Raw genomic sequence first — 17,065 nt, 5'->3', positions numbered from 1 at the left:
AATGAGAATTTGGAACCTCCCTGCCCTTTGTGCCTTTAAAATCTCTTTTCTATTCTTCCTGTGTCACAGTGTCCCCATCTGTAAAATAAGGAGCATATTCACCAATCTCAGTGGATTGCTGAGATTAATTAATTATATTTATAAATGGCTTTAAAGATTTATAAAAGTATTAAATGCCATTGTCATTAAGGAATGTATTGAGACTTTGGGAGCAATTGTTGGCAGGACTAAAACTACAGTCTCTGTGTTCCACAATAAGTTACATTATTTGGCCCAAGCAGGGGCGGCTCCAGGCACCAGCGCTCCAAGCGCATGCCTGGGGCAGCAAGCCGCGGGGGGCGCCCTGCCGGTCGCCGCTAGGGCAGCAGGCAGGCTGCCTTCGGCGGCTTGCCTGCGGAGGGTCCACTGGTCCCACGGCTTTGGTGGATCTCCCGCAGGCGTGCCTGCAGAGGGTCTGCTTGTCTCGCGGCTTCAGCGGACCCTCCGTGCTTGGGACGGCAAAATGTCTAGAGCCGCCCCTGGGCCCAAGATCCTGGTTTACCATCTTATGCTGGCCAGACAACTTGGTATAATTATCTCTATTACTCCTGAAGACATTTTAATGAGAAGAAAATATAGACAATAGTATGGAACCGACCTTAAAAGCTCCTGAGCCCCTACAATCCCCTTTGATTTGGCGTTTGCCATTTTATCCCTGTCACAATCCTAACTATTCACTGGTGTTTAAACAAAATTCGTGATGTTCTACTACAGTCACCAATTTTGTTACCAGTATCTATAAATTTTGAAATCAAAACTAACACCACTTTGAAGTCTCTTGCTTTTTCATTAGATGAAATTATTGTATTGGTAGTTTGCATCTATAAAAAGAAAATACAGATTTTCCTTAATAATTAGGAAATTTCTTACTTAATGGAATATATGGCTGTTTCCAGAAAAAACAAGCACCTGTTATATATTTATATGATATGTTGATAAGTAGAAGTGGGAGCATATTTTTAATCTCACAAAACTATATTTCATATTTATGAATAGCACTTTTGAACATACAGCACTGAGTTAGTTAGGCCATTAATGTGACTTAAAATTGTTATAATCTGGTGTAGAATGTCCTCTCTGTGGAATATTTTTGTCTTTTTAATCTGTCAATTTGTCAATGAGACTTGCATTATCTCAGGTAAACCATGCTTTGATTGTCTCAAGTGAATGCTCCTAATGATGTCACCTACATCTCTACCTCGATATAACGCTGTCCTCGGGAGCCAAAAAATCTTACCACATTATAGGTGAAACTGCTTTGATCCACCAGAGTGAGCAGCCCCGCCTGCCCCCCACCCCCAAAGCACTGCTTTACCGCGTTATATCCGAATTCGTGTTATATCGGGTTGCATTATATCAAGGTAGAGGTGTATTTGCATAGGTTAGGCAATCAGAATTTGACTTTATTTATATAGTACAGAACAGGCACCGTTTTAGACTAATGCATGTAAAATATTAATGCTTATTCTTCCCCAGCTGCCTTTGAGTTAGGGCCCAATCCTATTCCCAGCAAAATAAATGGAAAAACTTTAACTTTCAGAAGAGATTGCAGAAGTCTGCACATCCCAGAGGTCAACCATGATGGCACTACTTTTGTACAGACAAGGAAGTAATCAAAGGCAGTTGTTTGGGCTCCAATGGCTCTGGAAACACAGCTAGACACAATGTGTTCCTAATGAAGAACAAAACTGATAATCAGAAAGGAAATTGTATTTTCAAGTGTCTAGGAGGCAATTAACAACCACATAAAATAAAAAGAAATAAAAACTGCATCAAAAGAGCCCTTTAAAATATCAATGGAACATAAATCCATAAAAATGGTTTGGTCATCTTCTGCCAGTGGGTCCTTGACAACTGTACTGATATGGAAGAAAAAGGTTCTGTTTTCAAGGGAATATAAAACCTCAAACTCAGTCACCCGACAGGCCAGCCAGAGAGAATCAATCATATACATTTAAGTGCTTCTGCAGCCAAACAAAATGGGTGAAATTCATCCTGATGTAATTTCCACTGAAGCCAATAGAGGTACACCAGGGATGAACTATGTATTCAACCAAAATCCAAGGGGACAGGTAAACAAAGACGTTTAAGGAAAGTAATATTTCATTAATGGGAATTTGAAAGAAAAACAAATACTACTGGGAGAGTGTTCATTTTAATAATTGTCCAAAGGAAATACATTAACTCTCTGAAATAAGTATCACAATGAAATAGAGAAGTAAACAATAGCATTGCAATGAAATGGAAAGATAGTAAGCAATAGCTCTCACTTCTGTATTCATTTTGCACTTTTAACAATTCAAATATAATTGTATTTTGCTTAGTATTATAATTACCATACATATGTCAATACGATTGCATTTCTGAAGGTAAAGCTATGCAGGCCTGTGCCAACTATGTGGTTAATAAAATTACAAGAGCGGGTTAGAGAACGTTCTTCATAGGCCACAAACTCAAAAGAAATGTTGACTGGGGAAAAAAAAAATCTGTGCCAAGTATGTTAGTATAAAAAAGGAGCATGGTGAGTAAATTATAAATGGTGCCAGAGGCACAGTTTGAAAAGCCAGACAATTATGAATGAGAACTAGAAAATGCACACACAAAAGCATGGATATGTGGAGGGCTCTGTTGCATCATGCACAATCAACTGGAAAATATTTTACTTTTTCAGATTTATGCTTTATTCCTTTCCACTAATGAAAATGAAACCTTCCTTAAATATGATCTACTCTCAAAACAACAGAGGCACATTTGGTCTGCCATTGCTATGCCGGCTCGCAAACCAGAAAGTACATAGGTAGATGAGAAATGTGGGGTGTAAGTTTTCCTCTCTGGTGCAGATTAACCTCAAGCCCATGGAGATGCCTGTCTGTGGGCTTTTTGTGATATTACGGAGCCTCAGACGGGCATTCTGGAGTGGGGGGACACGTGTCAGGAGATGTGGTCAACATGTGGCACACATTAAATTAGATTGTGTCTAGCCCTTATACAGAAAGGCTAGTGGGAGAATTCAATGACTCCACCCTTTGCGCCTTGCACACAACTGCTTCCCCTGTACAACTCTGGGGTGCACACCACACAACCAGTGGAGGGAAACATGCCTTCTCCCCACTACACAAAGTCATCTACACCAAGAGTCACGGAGTGCACCATCTTAAGGGGGTGTGCCCCATCTTAAAGCGATGCTCCCTGAGGCACAATCCCTCCCTGTGCTCCCCCAGGAAAGTATGTCTCTGCATCACCTCCTACTAAAGATGCACCTTAAAGATATGATCTCCCCACAAAATGCCCTTTGCTCACTAATGGAAACGACAACTCACTTAGCAAGAGACGACTGGTGTCTGCTGAGAGTGGAGGGGGCACAATTTAAAAGTTTCCCCCAACAGCTTGAGTTATGCCCCCCCAGGCATGTCCCCCTCTTACCCTCAATAGTCCCTCCTTGAAGCTCCCAGGTATTAGCTCCACGGGGAGAGACAGCAGCTCTCCCTGAAGCTCTCCCTAAAGCTCCCAGCTGTTTGCTGCTTCCTCTCCCCATGGCCATAGCTCCCAGCTACAGTGGCTGCCTTGCAGGGAGAGAGCACCATGTGACCGAGTGGGGCAGCAAACCCTGGCAAAAATCTGGGGGGCATGTGACCCCCCCACATGTCACCTGTCCTAATTTTGGGTGCCTCAATTTCTGAGTGCTCAGTTTCTGATATCTGGGGCTTGATTTTTATTTCCAACTAACATCAAGTCCCCAGAATTTCATATTGCATTATCAGTGAAAGTCTGGGCAAAGGGATGTCCCCTCCAACTCTTTCCAAATGTAGTCAGATTTGTACTTAAATGTGTTTTTGATGAGAGCAATTGTCAAAGGTTTCATCTGAAAATTGAGAATTCCCTTTTGTCACATCCTACAAGTTTCCCACTTGGTACTTATTGTTCCACCATTCTAGAAAAGCAGAAGTTACCCATATATAGATCAGATACAGACGTAGCCTTCAGGTAATCTAGGCCTACGCTATTTGGGATTTATAAATTGTGACCTGTACCCTCAATTTCACCTGGGAGGTTACTGGCAGCCACCACAGAAAGTGAGCCAGAGATGTGATATGCTTTTGCTGGCACAATTTAGTTAGATGGCAGGCAGCTGTCTTCTGGACCAATTGGAGCTTCTGGGTGGCTTTTGCAGATAATTCCAGAGAACGTCTATTGCAAAGGTCTAGCTTAGAGGGAATAACGGTATGGATGACAAAAATGAAGACTGTACATGAAAAGAAGGACCATAATTTTCTTTGCCAGCTATTCCAAAAGAAAGATACTTCTGGACAGTGATGGAATCCAAGGGTCTAGAAGCATTAATGAATGTTGATGATCATGATTGTGGGTCACTTTGACAATGGTCATGCAAATACCCTCAATTTGTGTAGTGGTTATAAATTTTCCCAGGTACAAAAAAACACCTGTCACAGCTGAGCAACTCACTTCCGTGTTGTCCAGGTTGAGCTTTATTAAATGGCTTTCAACTCTGGTGCACACTAGGAAGGCCTGTCAAGGGCTATATATGGGTCTGATGGAAAAGAGACATAGAGATGAGTTTCCTCAGCACATCGGCAACCATGGAGTTTATTCAGTCCCATATTAATTATTATCATTATCTTCCCCAGTGATTTCACTTTGATACTGCAGAGAGGGTGGTAGTGATGTCTGAAGTGAAACTAGGACTGCCAAATGGGACAACAGTTGGAGCTCAGTACAATAGTAACAGACATTCCAAGCATAATGCAATTTTCTTCTGTTCTTTTCTCTTGCATGGTAAGACCACCAATAGTTACAGCAGAGCTATTCTTGTAATAACTATTGCATATGGGTGTTTTCATAGAAGTCCAATGAAGAATAAAGCCTGCTGTTCCTTGATGGGACAAAATCTTTCCATTATGACCTCATGCTTTCTTTACCAGAGCAAGCAGAGTGATTATATTACACGACCAGATTGTCATGCAGCTTCAGTTAAATAGATGCACTGTTTTCTTCATCAAATGAATTTAAGGGGCAGCAGAACAGCAGCAGCACGCAAGACAGATTCTGACTGTAGGAATGGATTAAATATTCTGAGATGAACCTTACTTTAAAAATGGATTCTTCTGCTGTCAGTCCAGAAATTACTTGGAAGTTTAAAAAAAATTTCTGTCAACTGTAAATTTTTGCAACTTTCATTTATGAAAAAAACAACAACCTACAACTGGTGACAGGAAACAATTAATAAAACCACCGCAAATAAGGCAGGAGCCAAATGAAAAATGAGAGATAGGAATCCATATCATAGAACAAAATATTGCAATACAGTCAAATTGACATATCTCTAAAGAGTCAGTGAAGCCTCCTAGCTAGCTAAAGAGGAACAAAGATCTCTCTGAACAATTCAAGGAATATTAGAACTTTATAAAATGAAATAAAATAGTGAAAGGATGCCAAGCAAAATTAGAGAATTTTTAAAAATCCAACAGATACAAGCACAGATGGCAACAGTTGTCACCCCTAAGACAGATGGGAAAGTTCTAAATGTGATGTACCTAAAAGACAGTCTTTGCATCACATTGCCTAAGCAATGTGCATGGAGGAGATGAAGGTGCCATAAATAAGCAGATGACTATCAGTAGCTACCAAAATACTTATAATGTTTGTTAAGTCTGTTGCCTTAAAAAAAATCTCAATTTTTTTGTTCAGAATTAGAAAGTTTGTTATCTCTACCACTTGCTAATTTAGTTAACTGTAGTTCTCCAAGTATGGATGAAGATCCTGTTCTAGACATGAAAATTTGCCTCACCCTATTCCATGGAAAACCAGATCTTCTAATCATCAAAACAGCTGAAAGAAGGTAGACTAAAATAACAAGATAAAAAGATGCCTGGAGTCTTCAAGACAGCATGCATAGGTGCCATTTGCATCTTTGCTTCTACGCACATATCACTGAAAGCATATATTTCATTTCTTCCAAAAAACTCCATGAATTTGGGACAGGTCCAAAAGAAACAAAGCAGAGTTCCCTTTTAGGAGCAATTTCTACAGCACAAGTCAAACAGTGAGATTTATTAGGCTGTGGAATAATCTTCCAAGGGAAGAAGTGAAACTCTCATAGCTGAGACCAGTGAAGACTAGCCTGGACAATTCACTAGAAAATATACTACAGAGACCAATACAACATTGAGGAGGATGGAATAGATGGCTGAATAGGTCTTTTTCTTCTCTAATTTCTCTAAAGTGGCTGTGGCCAGTCTAATATGATTTAGCTGGAATTGAATTTAATAAATTTTCATTTAGGGTTTAGGAAATATTTTGACAAAAGACAGAGGATGATATTTTCAAAGGTGTTTACAAGAAAGTTAGGTGCCCAACTCACATTGAATTCCCAAGGGATTTGGGTGCCTAACTACCTTAGGCCCCCTTGAAAATACCAGGCAGAGATTTTTTCTTTCTGCCCCTTTGACATAATCTGGTCCTATTGAATCTCTTCCTACCCTAAGTATAGGCTCAGTATGAAGGAGGTTCTCTCAACAAACAGTAAAGTCATTCAGTTATGTGTGAAGTTTGCATCACTAATATAACACATGCCCTAGTTTGCTTGGTATCCTAAAGAAATGAGATCTTACTGGAAATTCTCTCTAAGGAGACAGGCATTATTTGGAACTTACTGCTAGAGTAAATTAATCTTATAATCGAATATAGGACTAAAATATGAAATCATATAGAGCAGGTTTCGGTGAAATGGAAAGCTTAAAAAAAATCCACATACACCAGAGGATGTGTCTTTAGTATAAATGGCTAATTTTTCATAGGTATGTCCACAAACACCCTTGTAATATCTCTGAATAGATTGGGCCAGTAGCCCCCTAGCATCTCACCATATTGTACAATCCAAATGTCCTGCTGATGCTTCAATAATCATAGACCCGTTCAGAAGGAGTGTAATGTTTGTTAGGCTTCTAAGGTGAGGGATGGGAAGTACAGAAAGCTCCCCTCTCTTTTCCACTCCACCCTCACCTCCTACAGAAATGCTTTCCTCTCTTTTTCTTTGCTTTTCTCCCTTATTTTGTCGGCTCTCAATAGGTAAGGATCCTCCCACCTCCCTAAGCCCTCCAGTGAAAGCCAGAAGGGAGGTTCCACATAGCAAACTGAGAGTCTCATGGCCTACCTCTACCCCCAACACATTCTAGGCCCATTTTCTAAGCTGTCTAGCCAGCACAGTATCAGCTTCATTTATTTCCCACCAAAAAAGAGCCCTTATCTAATATTATCAAATATGCTGTGAACCCTAAAAAGCCCAACTTTCACCATCAAATATGGGCAGGAAACACAATGAGTGTATCTCAAGACAGAAGGATAAGGATACTTTCTGGTGGATATCAGCAGTCCCAATAGTTTTAATAATGGTGGGCCTGAAGCAACCTGATTTTCTGTTCCAAATGAGATCTAGTGACTCCCCTTTATTTAGAACTTCTAAGAACCTAAGCTGAAGCTATGTATCTGTCCCATCCACTTAGTTTTCATTTGGTTATGGTCCATCTGGGAGATGCTGCTATGGACCTTCTTCATTTTGCAAAATCAGGAATTTTTTTTCTGACAGGGAAAAACAGCTTCTGCATAGTTAGGGAAATTAACTTCTGTGTATACTTTATTGGATTTATGACAGCAGGCCATCACTCAATACTCACCAAGTCTAAAAGTAAAAGATCCCTATTCCGCCTACATGTTCCAAGGTACCAAAAACATCCAAAAGCATGTAAGGTAATCATCAAAAAGATGGTTGCAACAAACCAGCAGAAATTAATCTACACTTTATGAGCAGAAAAGAACAACCAATAGCCAAAAAAAAGCAGTTTAATAGGAAGTATAGAGATTGCTATTAGTAAATCAGCAATTACAGTAATGTTTCCACATATGGAAACAGTAAATTTCAATTTTTATGACATATAGTTTAGATAGTTTAGAACAAAACAAGAAAGAGTAAAATCAAAGTTTCAGCACATTTAATATGTTTTACCTCCAGAACAGTTTACCCCTAAACGGCACACAGAAAGGCAGCCAGTCTCAGCGACCAGCAAAGTTTAAGAGATTTCAAGTGCACAGAAAAATAGTCACACCCCTTACACACTTAAAATACACCATATTTACCAATGTTTTTAGACACTGCAGTTATTTTCTGGACTAAGCATAGAGAAAACTGGTGATATCTTGGATACCGGTGCAGTAACCACTGGCAAATGAAGATGTTTTAATGGTGACTCCTGTAAAGTAAGACTTCAGCTGGCACTTGCTAGAAAAGAAAAACTTTCCAAGTTGTGAAGAAAATAAATTGGGAAATTCACTATCCCTTTTCTAGTGCCAAAACATTATGCAAGAACTGTGTGTGAAGATTCCAAAAGGTCAAGAAATTGATAAAAAAATACATCTTTAAACCCAAATTTTCTTCTGCTTTGAGCATTAATCCTACTCTCCTCTCTCTTTTTTACTTCTACTTTAAAGCAGCATTTTAAAAAAACCTTTGCTGAAACAGTCATTCAGAATCAGCAACCAATAAATCTATAGACTAGAGCAGAGTCAAACTCTCAGGTTAATCATCTGAGAAAAATTCAAAACTGATATTCCAAATCACTAGTTGTAAAAGAGCAAATGCTTCTTATGCTGTAGAGGTCACACCATGGTCACAAGTAAATTCTCAGGGTCACTTAAGGCCTACATCTTCTTAACAGATATTTGCTCTTCAGATATTTCTTCCTGTGGTCTACAAATTCATCTGTATTCCCAGATTAAATCTTCCTGTTTATGGACAACTCAGGAGGTTTCAGAGAAGTGTTAGTGAAGAAATGTGTGGTATCAAATTGAATGAGCTTTAATTTTCTAGGTGCAACAGCACAAACTTCATTTACTCTATCCCCATTTCAGGTTCTTTTTCATGGAACACAGACACTTCCTCCAGTCTTTGTAGTTGATATTGGGGACATATATTAAAGTACTCTACAAGTGCACACTTTTGTCTGTTTCTGCTCTGGTCAAAGTATCAGTTCCTGTAATGATGTCCTGCAACATACTCCTGACAAATTCTCTTCTATATCTTCTAACAGTACATACCTTAGTTAGGTTTGGCCAATTTTCTGAATCTAGATTTAATCAAGGACTGAAGCCAGGCAAGAACTGTTGGTATGAAAGTCATTCAGTCTCAGCAATAGCATTGCTGACTTTCTATGATTATTTCAGATGCCCAATAATACATTTTAAAGGAATCCATGGACTTTATTGGGACTTTTCACGTGAGCAAAGCTGCATGTCTGAGCTCTTGGTTGTCAGCTGGATGACCATATGTCCTTTTTAGTCACTAGCAGGACTCCAGCACTAAATGGGCAGCCAGAAGTAAAACATTTTCTTTAATTTTTTTAAGTTTCTGTCCCTTGAATTCACTTTAAAATTTCATGTTACCAGTTTTATTTTATGAAAGTTACATTTTTCTTTTTAGACATAGTGCAAAACCTCCAAGGACCCAGGAATGCGTGTTTATTTTATTTTTAATTACCAAAGTGTGAATGAGAGGCCTTAACAAAAGCAAATGAACAAGACATCAAACTCTGAGGGCCTGATGCAAGGCCACTGAAGTTACTGAAAGGACTCCCACTGACTTCAGGGGGCCTTGGACTGGGACATAAATGCTGCATTAAGTGTTGAACAAGTTTAAAGTCTCCACTGTGTGTTCAAGTGGAATAGTGCAAAACTATTTTAAACTGTATGATCCTTTCTCAATCTACTGGATTATGTTTGGCAATCAAAGGATACACTAAATATATATCTACTGTGTATGATCACTGACGTAACTATATATAAGTGTACATTCATGTAGGTATTACAGTTATAATAAAAGGTTTTATACATCTGTACAATCTACAGGTGAATACTATCTCCCAACAGCTGCTGCTGCTGCCTAGACCCTCCAACTTCTAGCTGTGGCATAGTATATACATAATATTATGACTGTGGGCAATTAAAACAATAATTTTATATTCATTCATGATTGAGAGCATGCACATGCTACCCTGGGCACTGCTTCACATGACAGATGTTACATCCCTTATAAATGATGTTTTATAATCTAATAATTCAGCAGCAGCCACACCCAGTAGGAATTCACACTCTAGATTTAGGTCTTGATTATACATGTGACTTCAGTAGGGCACTTGTGGGTGCATGCAAGACACATGGCTAGACCTAGTTTCCACCTCTAGTAGCCTGAGCCGGGGGAAAAAGGCAACTTTGTGGGCCATACTAGCCTTAGTAAGGAGCAGATTCTTCTTTGGAGCTTAGGGTGGTGGGGACGCAGGGCACTTTTCTATGGGAAAATCTGATCTACCACAGAAGTCCGTTCTAATAACTTAAAAAAAACCTAACTCCAGCTCTTCAAGGGGAGCTTTAGATAAGAGAAGAGTCTTGTAAATGAGCTCCCTGCTTTCTAGTACTGCCTACAGTTCTTCCTTCTCGGGAATGGGTTATTTCTTGGCCCGGAGAGGGAGCGGTGATGTTAGGTGATAATGTTGTTTTGCACATATCTGGCTTTTTTTTTTTTAAGTTCAAAGCACAATTCCAATCTGCAAATACACTGAGGATTTGGAGGCCCCAAACTGTAATATGGTGTGTGGCCTCTGATGACTCCTGGGAGGGAAGGGGGTTGTGTTGTCTAATTGTGTTTTTAATATGAATATCTTAATTAATTTAGTCTCAAAATGCATCCAGCTAGACTATGTCTGACAGAAGCCACTGGCGGGAGGTCAATACATTTAAAATGTTTATGTGCACATTAAGGAATGAGACTGCAGGCAACTGTAGTGGCTGCCCCAAGAGAGCAACTCATTACACTTCTCATTATAGTTCTCAGTCACACACCCAGATGTAAGGACATCATACCACTACCTCATTAATCTACCAAGATACCCAATGCCTCCAGAGATCTAATGGACCAGAGTTTCAACTGGTGTAGCTTCACTGAAGTCCAGGGAGCTATTCCAATTTACACTAGCAAAGGAGACCCACCAGCATAACGCAGCTACACAAGCACTCTTCCAGCAGCACAGCTGTTACAGAACAGCTGTGTCACTGTAAGCTTCTAATTGTAGACTTGGCCATAGTGAAAAGCGCCTTAGAAATGCCAAAGATAAACAGGTATTGAGTAGTCACACATACACCCCCCTGTAGCCTCCTCCCTTGCATTTTGTCTTTCTTCCTGCATGTCCAGGACAATGAATGCTCTTTAGCTGCAATGAAATGTTCCCCAGGTAATATGTATCCAGCACAACTGCTAATGTGCAATAAATCTAGTAATACATAAGTAATTACTCACCTCATCAACTTGAGGTTCTTGAGCTTGAGGCGCATTGGGGACAGGGGAATCACAGATTGGGCTATAATGTTCACAATAGTCATACGCTGCTCTGGGATCAGCTACAATCAATAGCTGCTGGATATCACCCTGCAGATCAGCATAAATAGATTAAATTAACAAAAACAAATATCACCATTGCACGTCACAGAAGAAAACAGGAAGCATAAAGCATATATCAGATGCTTCGTTTTATGCACCAAATAACATTTAAATAATCTATAGATGATTTAATTTAAATTTAGACTTTTTTTGCCATTGCCTCAATGAGACCAGGAGTGCATTCTAGAATTTTTTGAACAGCCATTTTAAAATATTTTTTCCTCCACTTGTTTATTAATGTTTTGGTTATCCAGTCAGGGAGCAAAAAATATGTCATCTAGGTGAAAGATGACACACACACCACTGATGGTAAAAAATATGTCATCTAGGTGAAAGATGACACACACACACCACTGATGGTAAAATAATCAAGGGAAATAATTTGTGAATAACCAATATGATGAAATATATTTGCATTTAATCCACTTACTGTATCAAAAAAACAATTTATTGTCAACATAACACAGTTTTTTTTGTAACTCCAAAGTTGAGGACATGTTCTTGAAGTCTCGTTTGCTGTCCCTAAACACGTTCAGCTCCCATAACTGCTAATGGGACTTATTAATGCATTTCAAAGGCAGAATAAAATTCCTATGATATCAGTAAAATCATTAAGAAATACATTCTCAACTTATTAGTAATTGATCTGCTTGTAACACCATCAAGCAAATAAAGCTCTTCTTTAATGTTTTAATCTTATTTTTTTATACTTTAATTAATTCACAGTTGGTCCTGCCACTCCATTAGTCTTTATAGTCCTGTAATCCACCAGAGACAACAGATACACATTAGTTATTCATGCTTAAGTTTTCTTGACTTAATTACATTTATTTGTATGTATTGCTTCTGCTATTCTGAATGACAGCTTTACCAAATGTCACCAGATGCATCAGACTGAACAGGTTTCAAACCTCGAGGAGGCTCTTACCTTCTAAACAGGGACGTCTGTTTTCCAGTAAAATCACTAAAAGGAAAGGAGAAAACTCGAAAGAGGTTCCTCCTGGCGCTCACGTACGTGAACTCGAATACTCTCTCAGTCCTCAAAGAGAGACCTGGAGAAGGAGACTTGCTGAAGCAAAGCCACAGCGGCCTCTGAGGTTTCCCTGGCTCCTCGCCCCTGTCTTGCCTGGCTGATGTCAGCATCTCTCTGTGAGGTCACCACCTCCCTATCACCTTTGACCAATAGTCTGAGGTCCTGCAAAAGGTCTTTGTGATGTCACTGCCACACCCCTCTCTTGCTTTGCTAATGTCCTGCCCCAGGCCAGGCACTTTGGATCTTTGATTATCAGCAGGTAAGTATGCCCAGTGGTCTGTGATGGGATGTTAGATGGAGTGGGATCTGAGTTACTACAAAGAATTCTTTCCTGGGTGCTGGCTGGTGAGTCCTGCCCACATGCTCAGGGTTTAACTGATCACCATATTTGGGGTCGGGAAGGAATTTTCCTCCAGGGCAGATTGGCAGAGGCCCTGCAGGTTTTTTGCCTTTCTCTGCAGCATGGGGCACGGGTCACTTGCAGGAGGATTCTCTGCAGCTTGAGGTCTTCAAACCACAATTTGAGGACTTCAATAACTCAGACATAGGTTAGGGGTTTGTTACAGGAGTGGGTGGGTGAGATTCTGTGGCCTGCATTGTGCAGGAGGTCAGACTAGATGATCATAGTGGTCCCTTCTGACCTTAAAATCTATGAGTCTATTGTTGGTCAGATTGAAGAGCTAGGTAATTTTATATCAACTGGACTAGCTGTAAATCTCTGCTTGAACATTTTATCTATTTGGAAGTGAGGGGGCTGGGACAGTACAACTTCTGAGCTATCATTTTCATGCAGTTTTCATACTTGGTCAGTGGGAACAACTAGTCTAAATTCCTAGGATTTAATTCGGGGCACTTCCTACTGCCAGCATGAAGCTCAGCATGCAAGCGATCAGCACTGTAATTCCAAGAGTTTGTATCACAACTGTACTACAAAATGGAGAATAAAAGAAAAAAGAAAAAGACAAAAAAGCTAAAATCAAATCCAATCATGGTCTCTTTCAATGAGAAATGGAACTACAATAAGTGATATCTGAAAATACAGTTTTGGTAGGGAGGAACCCAGATAGTTTGAGTTCAAAACAAACATTCTACTAGTTAATACAGAATGTTATTTTCTTATCTATCCCTGTGTATAATGTGTAAAAACAACATCATACCAGAAAAGACCCACTACTCTGGATAGCAAAAATAGCACTGCTGAGAGCCCCTGCAAGACTCATATGTTGATGATTTTTTAAGGCAAGCTTTCTGGTTTCCTAGTTTATTTCTTAATGTAATGACACCATTTAAATTACTTAAAGAAAATCTGCCAACATGTCCACTATAAAATCCTATTTTCATGGGTTTATTATTCAGGCACAAATATAATCTTGTTGAAATTTAGCATATGTTCTAGATCAAATCCCATAAGTATAACTTTTTCCTGAAATAGAATTTAGGGTTTTTTTGGTGATTCTATTACTTGATATTTTTTAAACATGTACCTTAACAACAACATTTTATTCTGTTTTTACAAAAATTAAAAAAAAATCCCCTTACCAGTTTGCTTTTGCAAGTTAATAAATTAATATTGCAAATGCAAAATTTACAAAAGAGCTGTGAAAATTCACAATTATCTCAAAGCGTTTAAAGTGACTGTAAACCTCTTAATAGCTTTTTTTTTTTAATTAACAGTAGTTGAAAATTTTTCCATGTACATATTTTGGAGAAATTAACAACTTTATACAGTATTGTTTCCATATAAAAGGAAAAGTTACAGAAAGCAACCCCCCCAAATCCTTCTAGCTCTGCTCATATCTAAAAAAACCTTTGCTTTTCTACAATATTTACCAAAGCATTTAATATATTCATACAATATTTGCCAAATTGTTTATCATATTATCTGAGCTGATATATTTACTTAATTTGCAGTAACTGAATATGCACCTGAAATCTACATACTTGTTAATGCTAAAAGTTTTATTCAGTGAAACTGTAACTGTCTCGTATTGCATTTACTTCATAGGCTGTCAGGTCAGTTGTCAGAATAATTCTATAAATATTGTTAGAAGTGTATTGATAGATACATCAGTCTAGCAAACGGACATGTGACCTCTCATCCAGCTCTGTCATTGACTCTGTAACATGATGTAGGATAAGACTCTTAATTTCCCTGTGCCTCACTTTCCCTGTGTGTAGAATGAGTCTATTAATACTTCCTGATCTTTGTTAAGTACTTTGAGACCTATACATGAAAAGTACTATGTATGTGCTAAATATTTATCATAATTATTCTTAAGGTAAACCTTAAAGGTGCAACTTACTCCTGTGAGTGTCTGTGCATAGTCAGTGTATGACTAATGCCTGAAGCTCCAGTACTAAGTGTTCCGGGAAAGAGTAAACAGTTGTTCTTATGCTCTGCTGTGCCTCCCCTTTCCCCCAGCCAGATCAATACTGAGTGAGAGAAGGGAAGGGGCAAGCTAGAGGGAGCAAACAACCAAAGATGTTAGTTTTGGTAGGGAGGAACCCAGATAGTTTGAGTTCTCTGAAGACCCTGGCCCTTATCCTGCTGGACTCCAGCCAGCACTCTCTTCCAGGGCTGCCCAGAGGATTCAGGGGTCCTGGGGCAAAGCAATTTCAGGGGGCCCTTCCATAAAAAAAGTTGCAATAATAGAGAATACTATATTCTTGTGGGGGCCCCTGCAGGGCCCGGGGCCTGCGGCAAATTGCCCCACTTGCCCGTTCCCTCTGGGCAGCCCTGCTCTCTTCCTTGGGTGAAAAAAAGGCAAAGACTATGAAGAATCCCCAGTTCAGGTAGCCTGCTGTGGACTACCCAGTTGCTTGTGTTCTTGAGATGCCCATGTAGATCAGGATCCACACTGTGGCAGCTGTTGTGAGTACACCAGGGAATACCTCAGAAGCCACTGTCTATTTAGATAGATAGTTAAGTTTAAACAAAGCCATTGGGATAAGACAGTCTGTAGGCTGGATTTTGCTTTACACTGGACTTACACACCACAGAATTTTGGCATGGGACTGTTGTGTAGGACTATACATTTATACAGGACAAAAAGCTCTTTGTTGTTATCATTTGGTTTAGATTCCTGAAAATTGTTAAAGATACTCCTGATCCACTGATTGCACTTTCCAGCACTGCCCATCTGCCAGGGATAGGTCCACATAAAAGGGGAGCTCAAAAACAGTTAGAGAGCATTCCATTTCTACTCAGGCAGCTATGGCCACCATTCTGAGGTCTCAGGACCCAGTGGTCCAGCCAGCCAGAAATGTGGGAGGTGTCAATACATTGATTGATTTTCTGTTTGTTTTACTGAGAATTACCTTTCCCTTTTCTTTCCCTCTTTCCCCCAATAAACATATTCCCTTTGTGCTAGGAGGTAATGCTGTTTGTATTCTGACTGGTGTCTTGGCTTCTTAGAATACTTGTATATTGTACTGAAATTGTCCTTGAAGGCAGGGTGACACCCTTTGTTTATATATTATCATGAATGCTGGAAGCGCTGTTCTTATACCACTGTTCTAGTTATTACTGAACAGATGGCACCACATATTGGTCAACAATATCATCCCAACCTACAAGATCAGACTCCACATGCACATTCAGCTGGTACTCCATCTGGCATCTACAATCTAAATGCCTTAATATCATTACAGTAATCAGTCTTGGGTAATATTTTAATAGCCATATATCTGACAAATATACCTTTGTTTTCTGTTTAAGAATTATCCACAAGGAGACTTTGATTTTCACAAATGAATTCATTGATTGTAAATGTTTGTCTTTATGACAACATATTTCAGCCATGTGAACAATCTGTAAGTATCAGAGGGGTAGCCGTGTTAGTCTGGATCTGTAAAAGCAACAAAGAATCCTGTGGCACCTTATAGACTAACAGACGTTCTGCAGCATGAGCTTTCGTGGGTGAATACCCACTTCTTGCATCTGACTTGCATCTGAAGAAGTGGGTATTCACCCACGAAAGCTCATGCTGCAGAACGTCTGTTAGTCTATAATCTGTAAGTATTCAATTTTCCTAAACTTTCAAACCCAAGTCCCTGAAGTTTGTCTCCTAATGGCCTCATTTGAAGAAGTGTTGAGTACCCATAATTTTAGCTGAAGTTAACATGAGCTGTGGGTCATTGACGCTTTTGGAAATCAGACTCTATATCTGTACTTAGGCACCTAAATGATCCCTGTGTTGCTCTATCCTTGAATAAAATTTTCAGGACAAAAGATGAGTCTCATAGTAAAAAAATATGAGAGGGGGCACATGAGAAAAGAGTTGCAGAAGTGGAAGGAAATATACAAACCTCTTCCTTCAACAGGGAGAGCAGAGACTGGACTGCATAGTGTTGTTGATTGTATTTAAAAGGAATTTAGATGAGCTAAAAAATCTAATGGAGGCTCAGAGGAAAGGATGCAGACAGAGTTTACCGAGACAGACAATCTGATTACTATATGCCATTGAGGTTCTCATTCCATTTAACAGTTTGAG

The 17,065-nt window shown here is 39.4% G+C and overlaps 1 protein-coding gene across 5 annotated transcripts in view; it reads right to left on the bottom strand.

Moving 5' to 3' along the window:
• Nucleotides 1-17,065, bottom strand: part of COL11A1 (collagen type XI alpha 1 chain) — a 237,297-nt gene that overhangs the window by 169,989 nt on the left and 50,243 nt on the right. For all 5 annotated transcript variants that reach the window (XM_039483995.1, XM_039483989.1, XM_039483992.1 and 2 more), the window contains exon 5: nt 11,399-11,527. In XM_039483995.1, coding sequence (XP_039339929.1) covers nt 11,399-11,527 — 129 coding nt within the window. The remainder of the gene's footprint in view (nt 1-11,398; nt 11,528-17,065) is intronic.

The sequence above is a fragment of the Mauremys reevesii genome, linkage group 8 (genome assembly GCF_016161935.1).
Source record: "Mauremys reevesii isolate NIE-2019 linkage group 8, ASM1616193v1, whole genome shotgun sequence".
NCBI lineage: Eukaryota > Metazoa > Chordata > Testudines > Geoemydidae > Mauremys > Mauremys reevesii.
The sequence above is the reverse complement of the archived record's forward strand: the minus strand, read 5'-3'. Positions and strand labels throughout refer to the sequence as shown.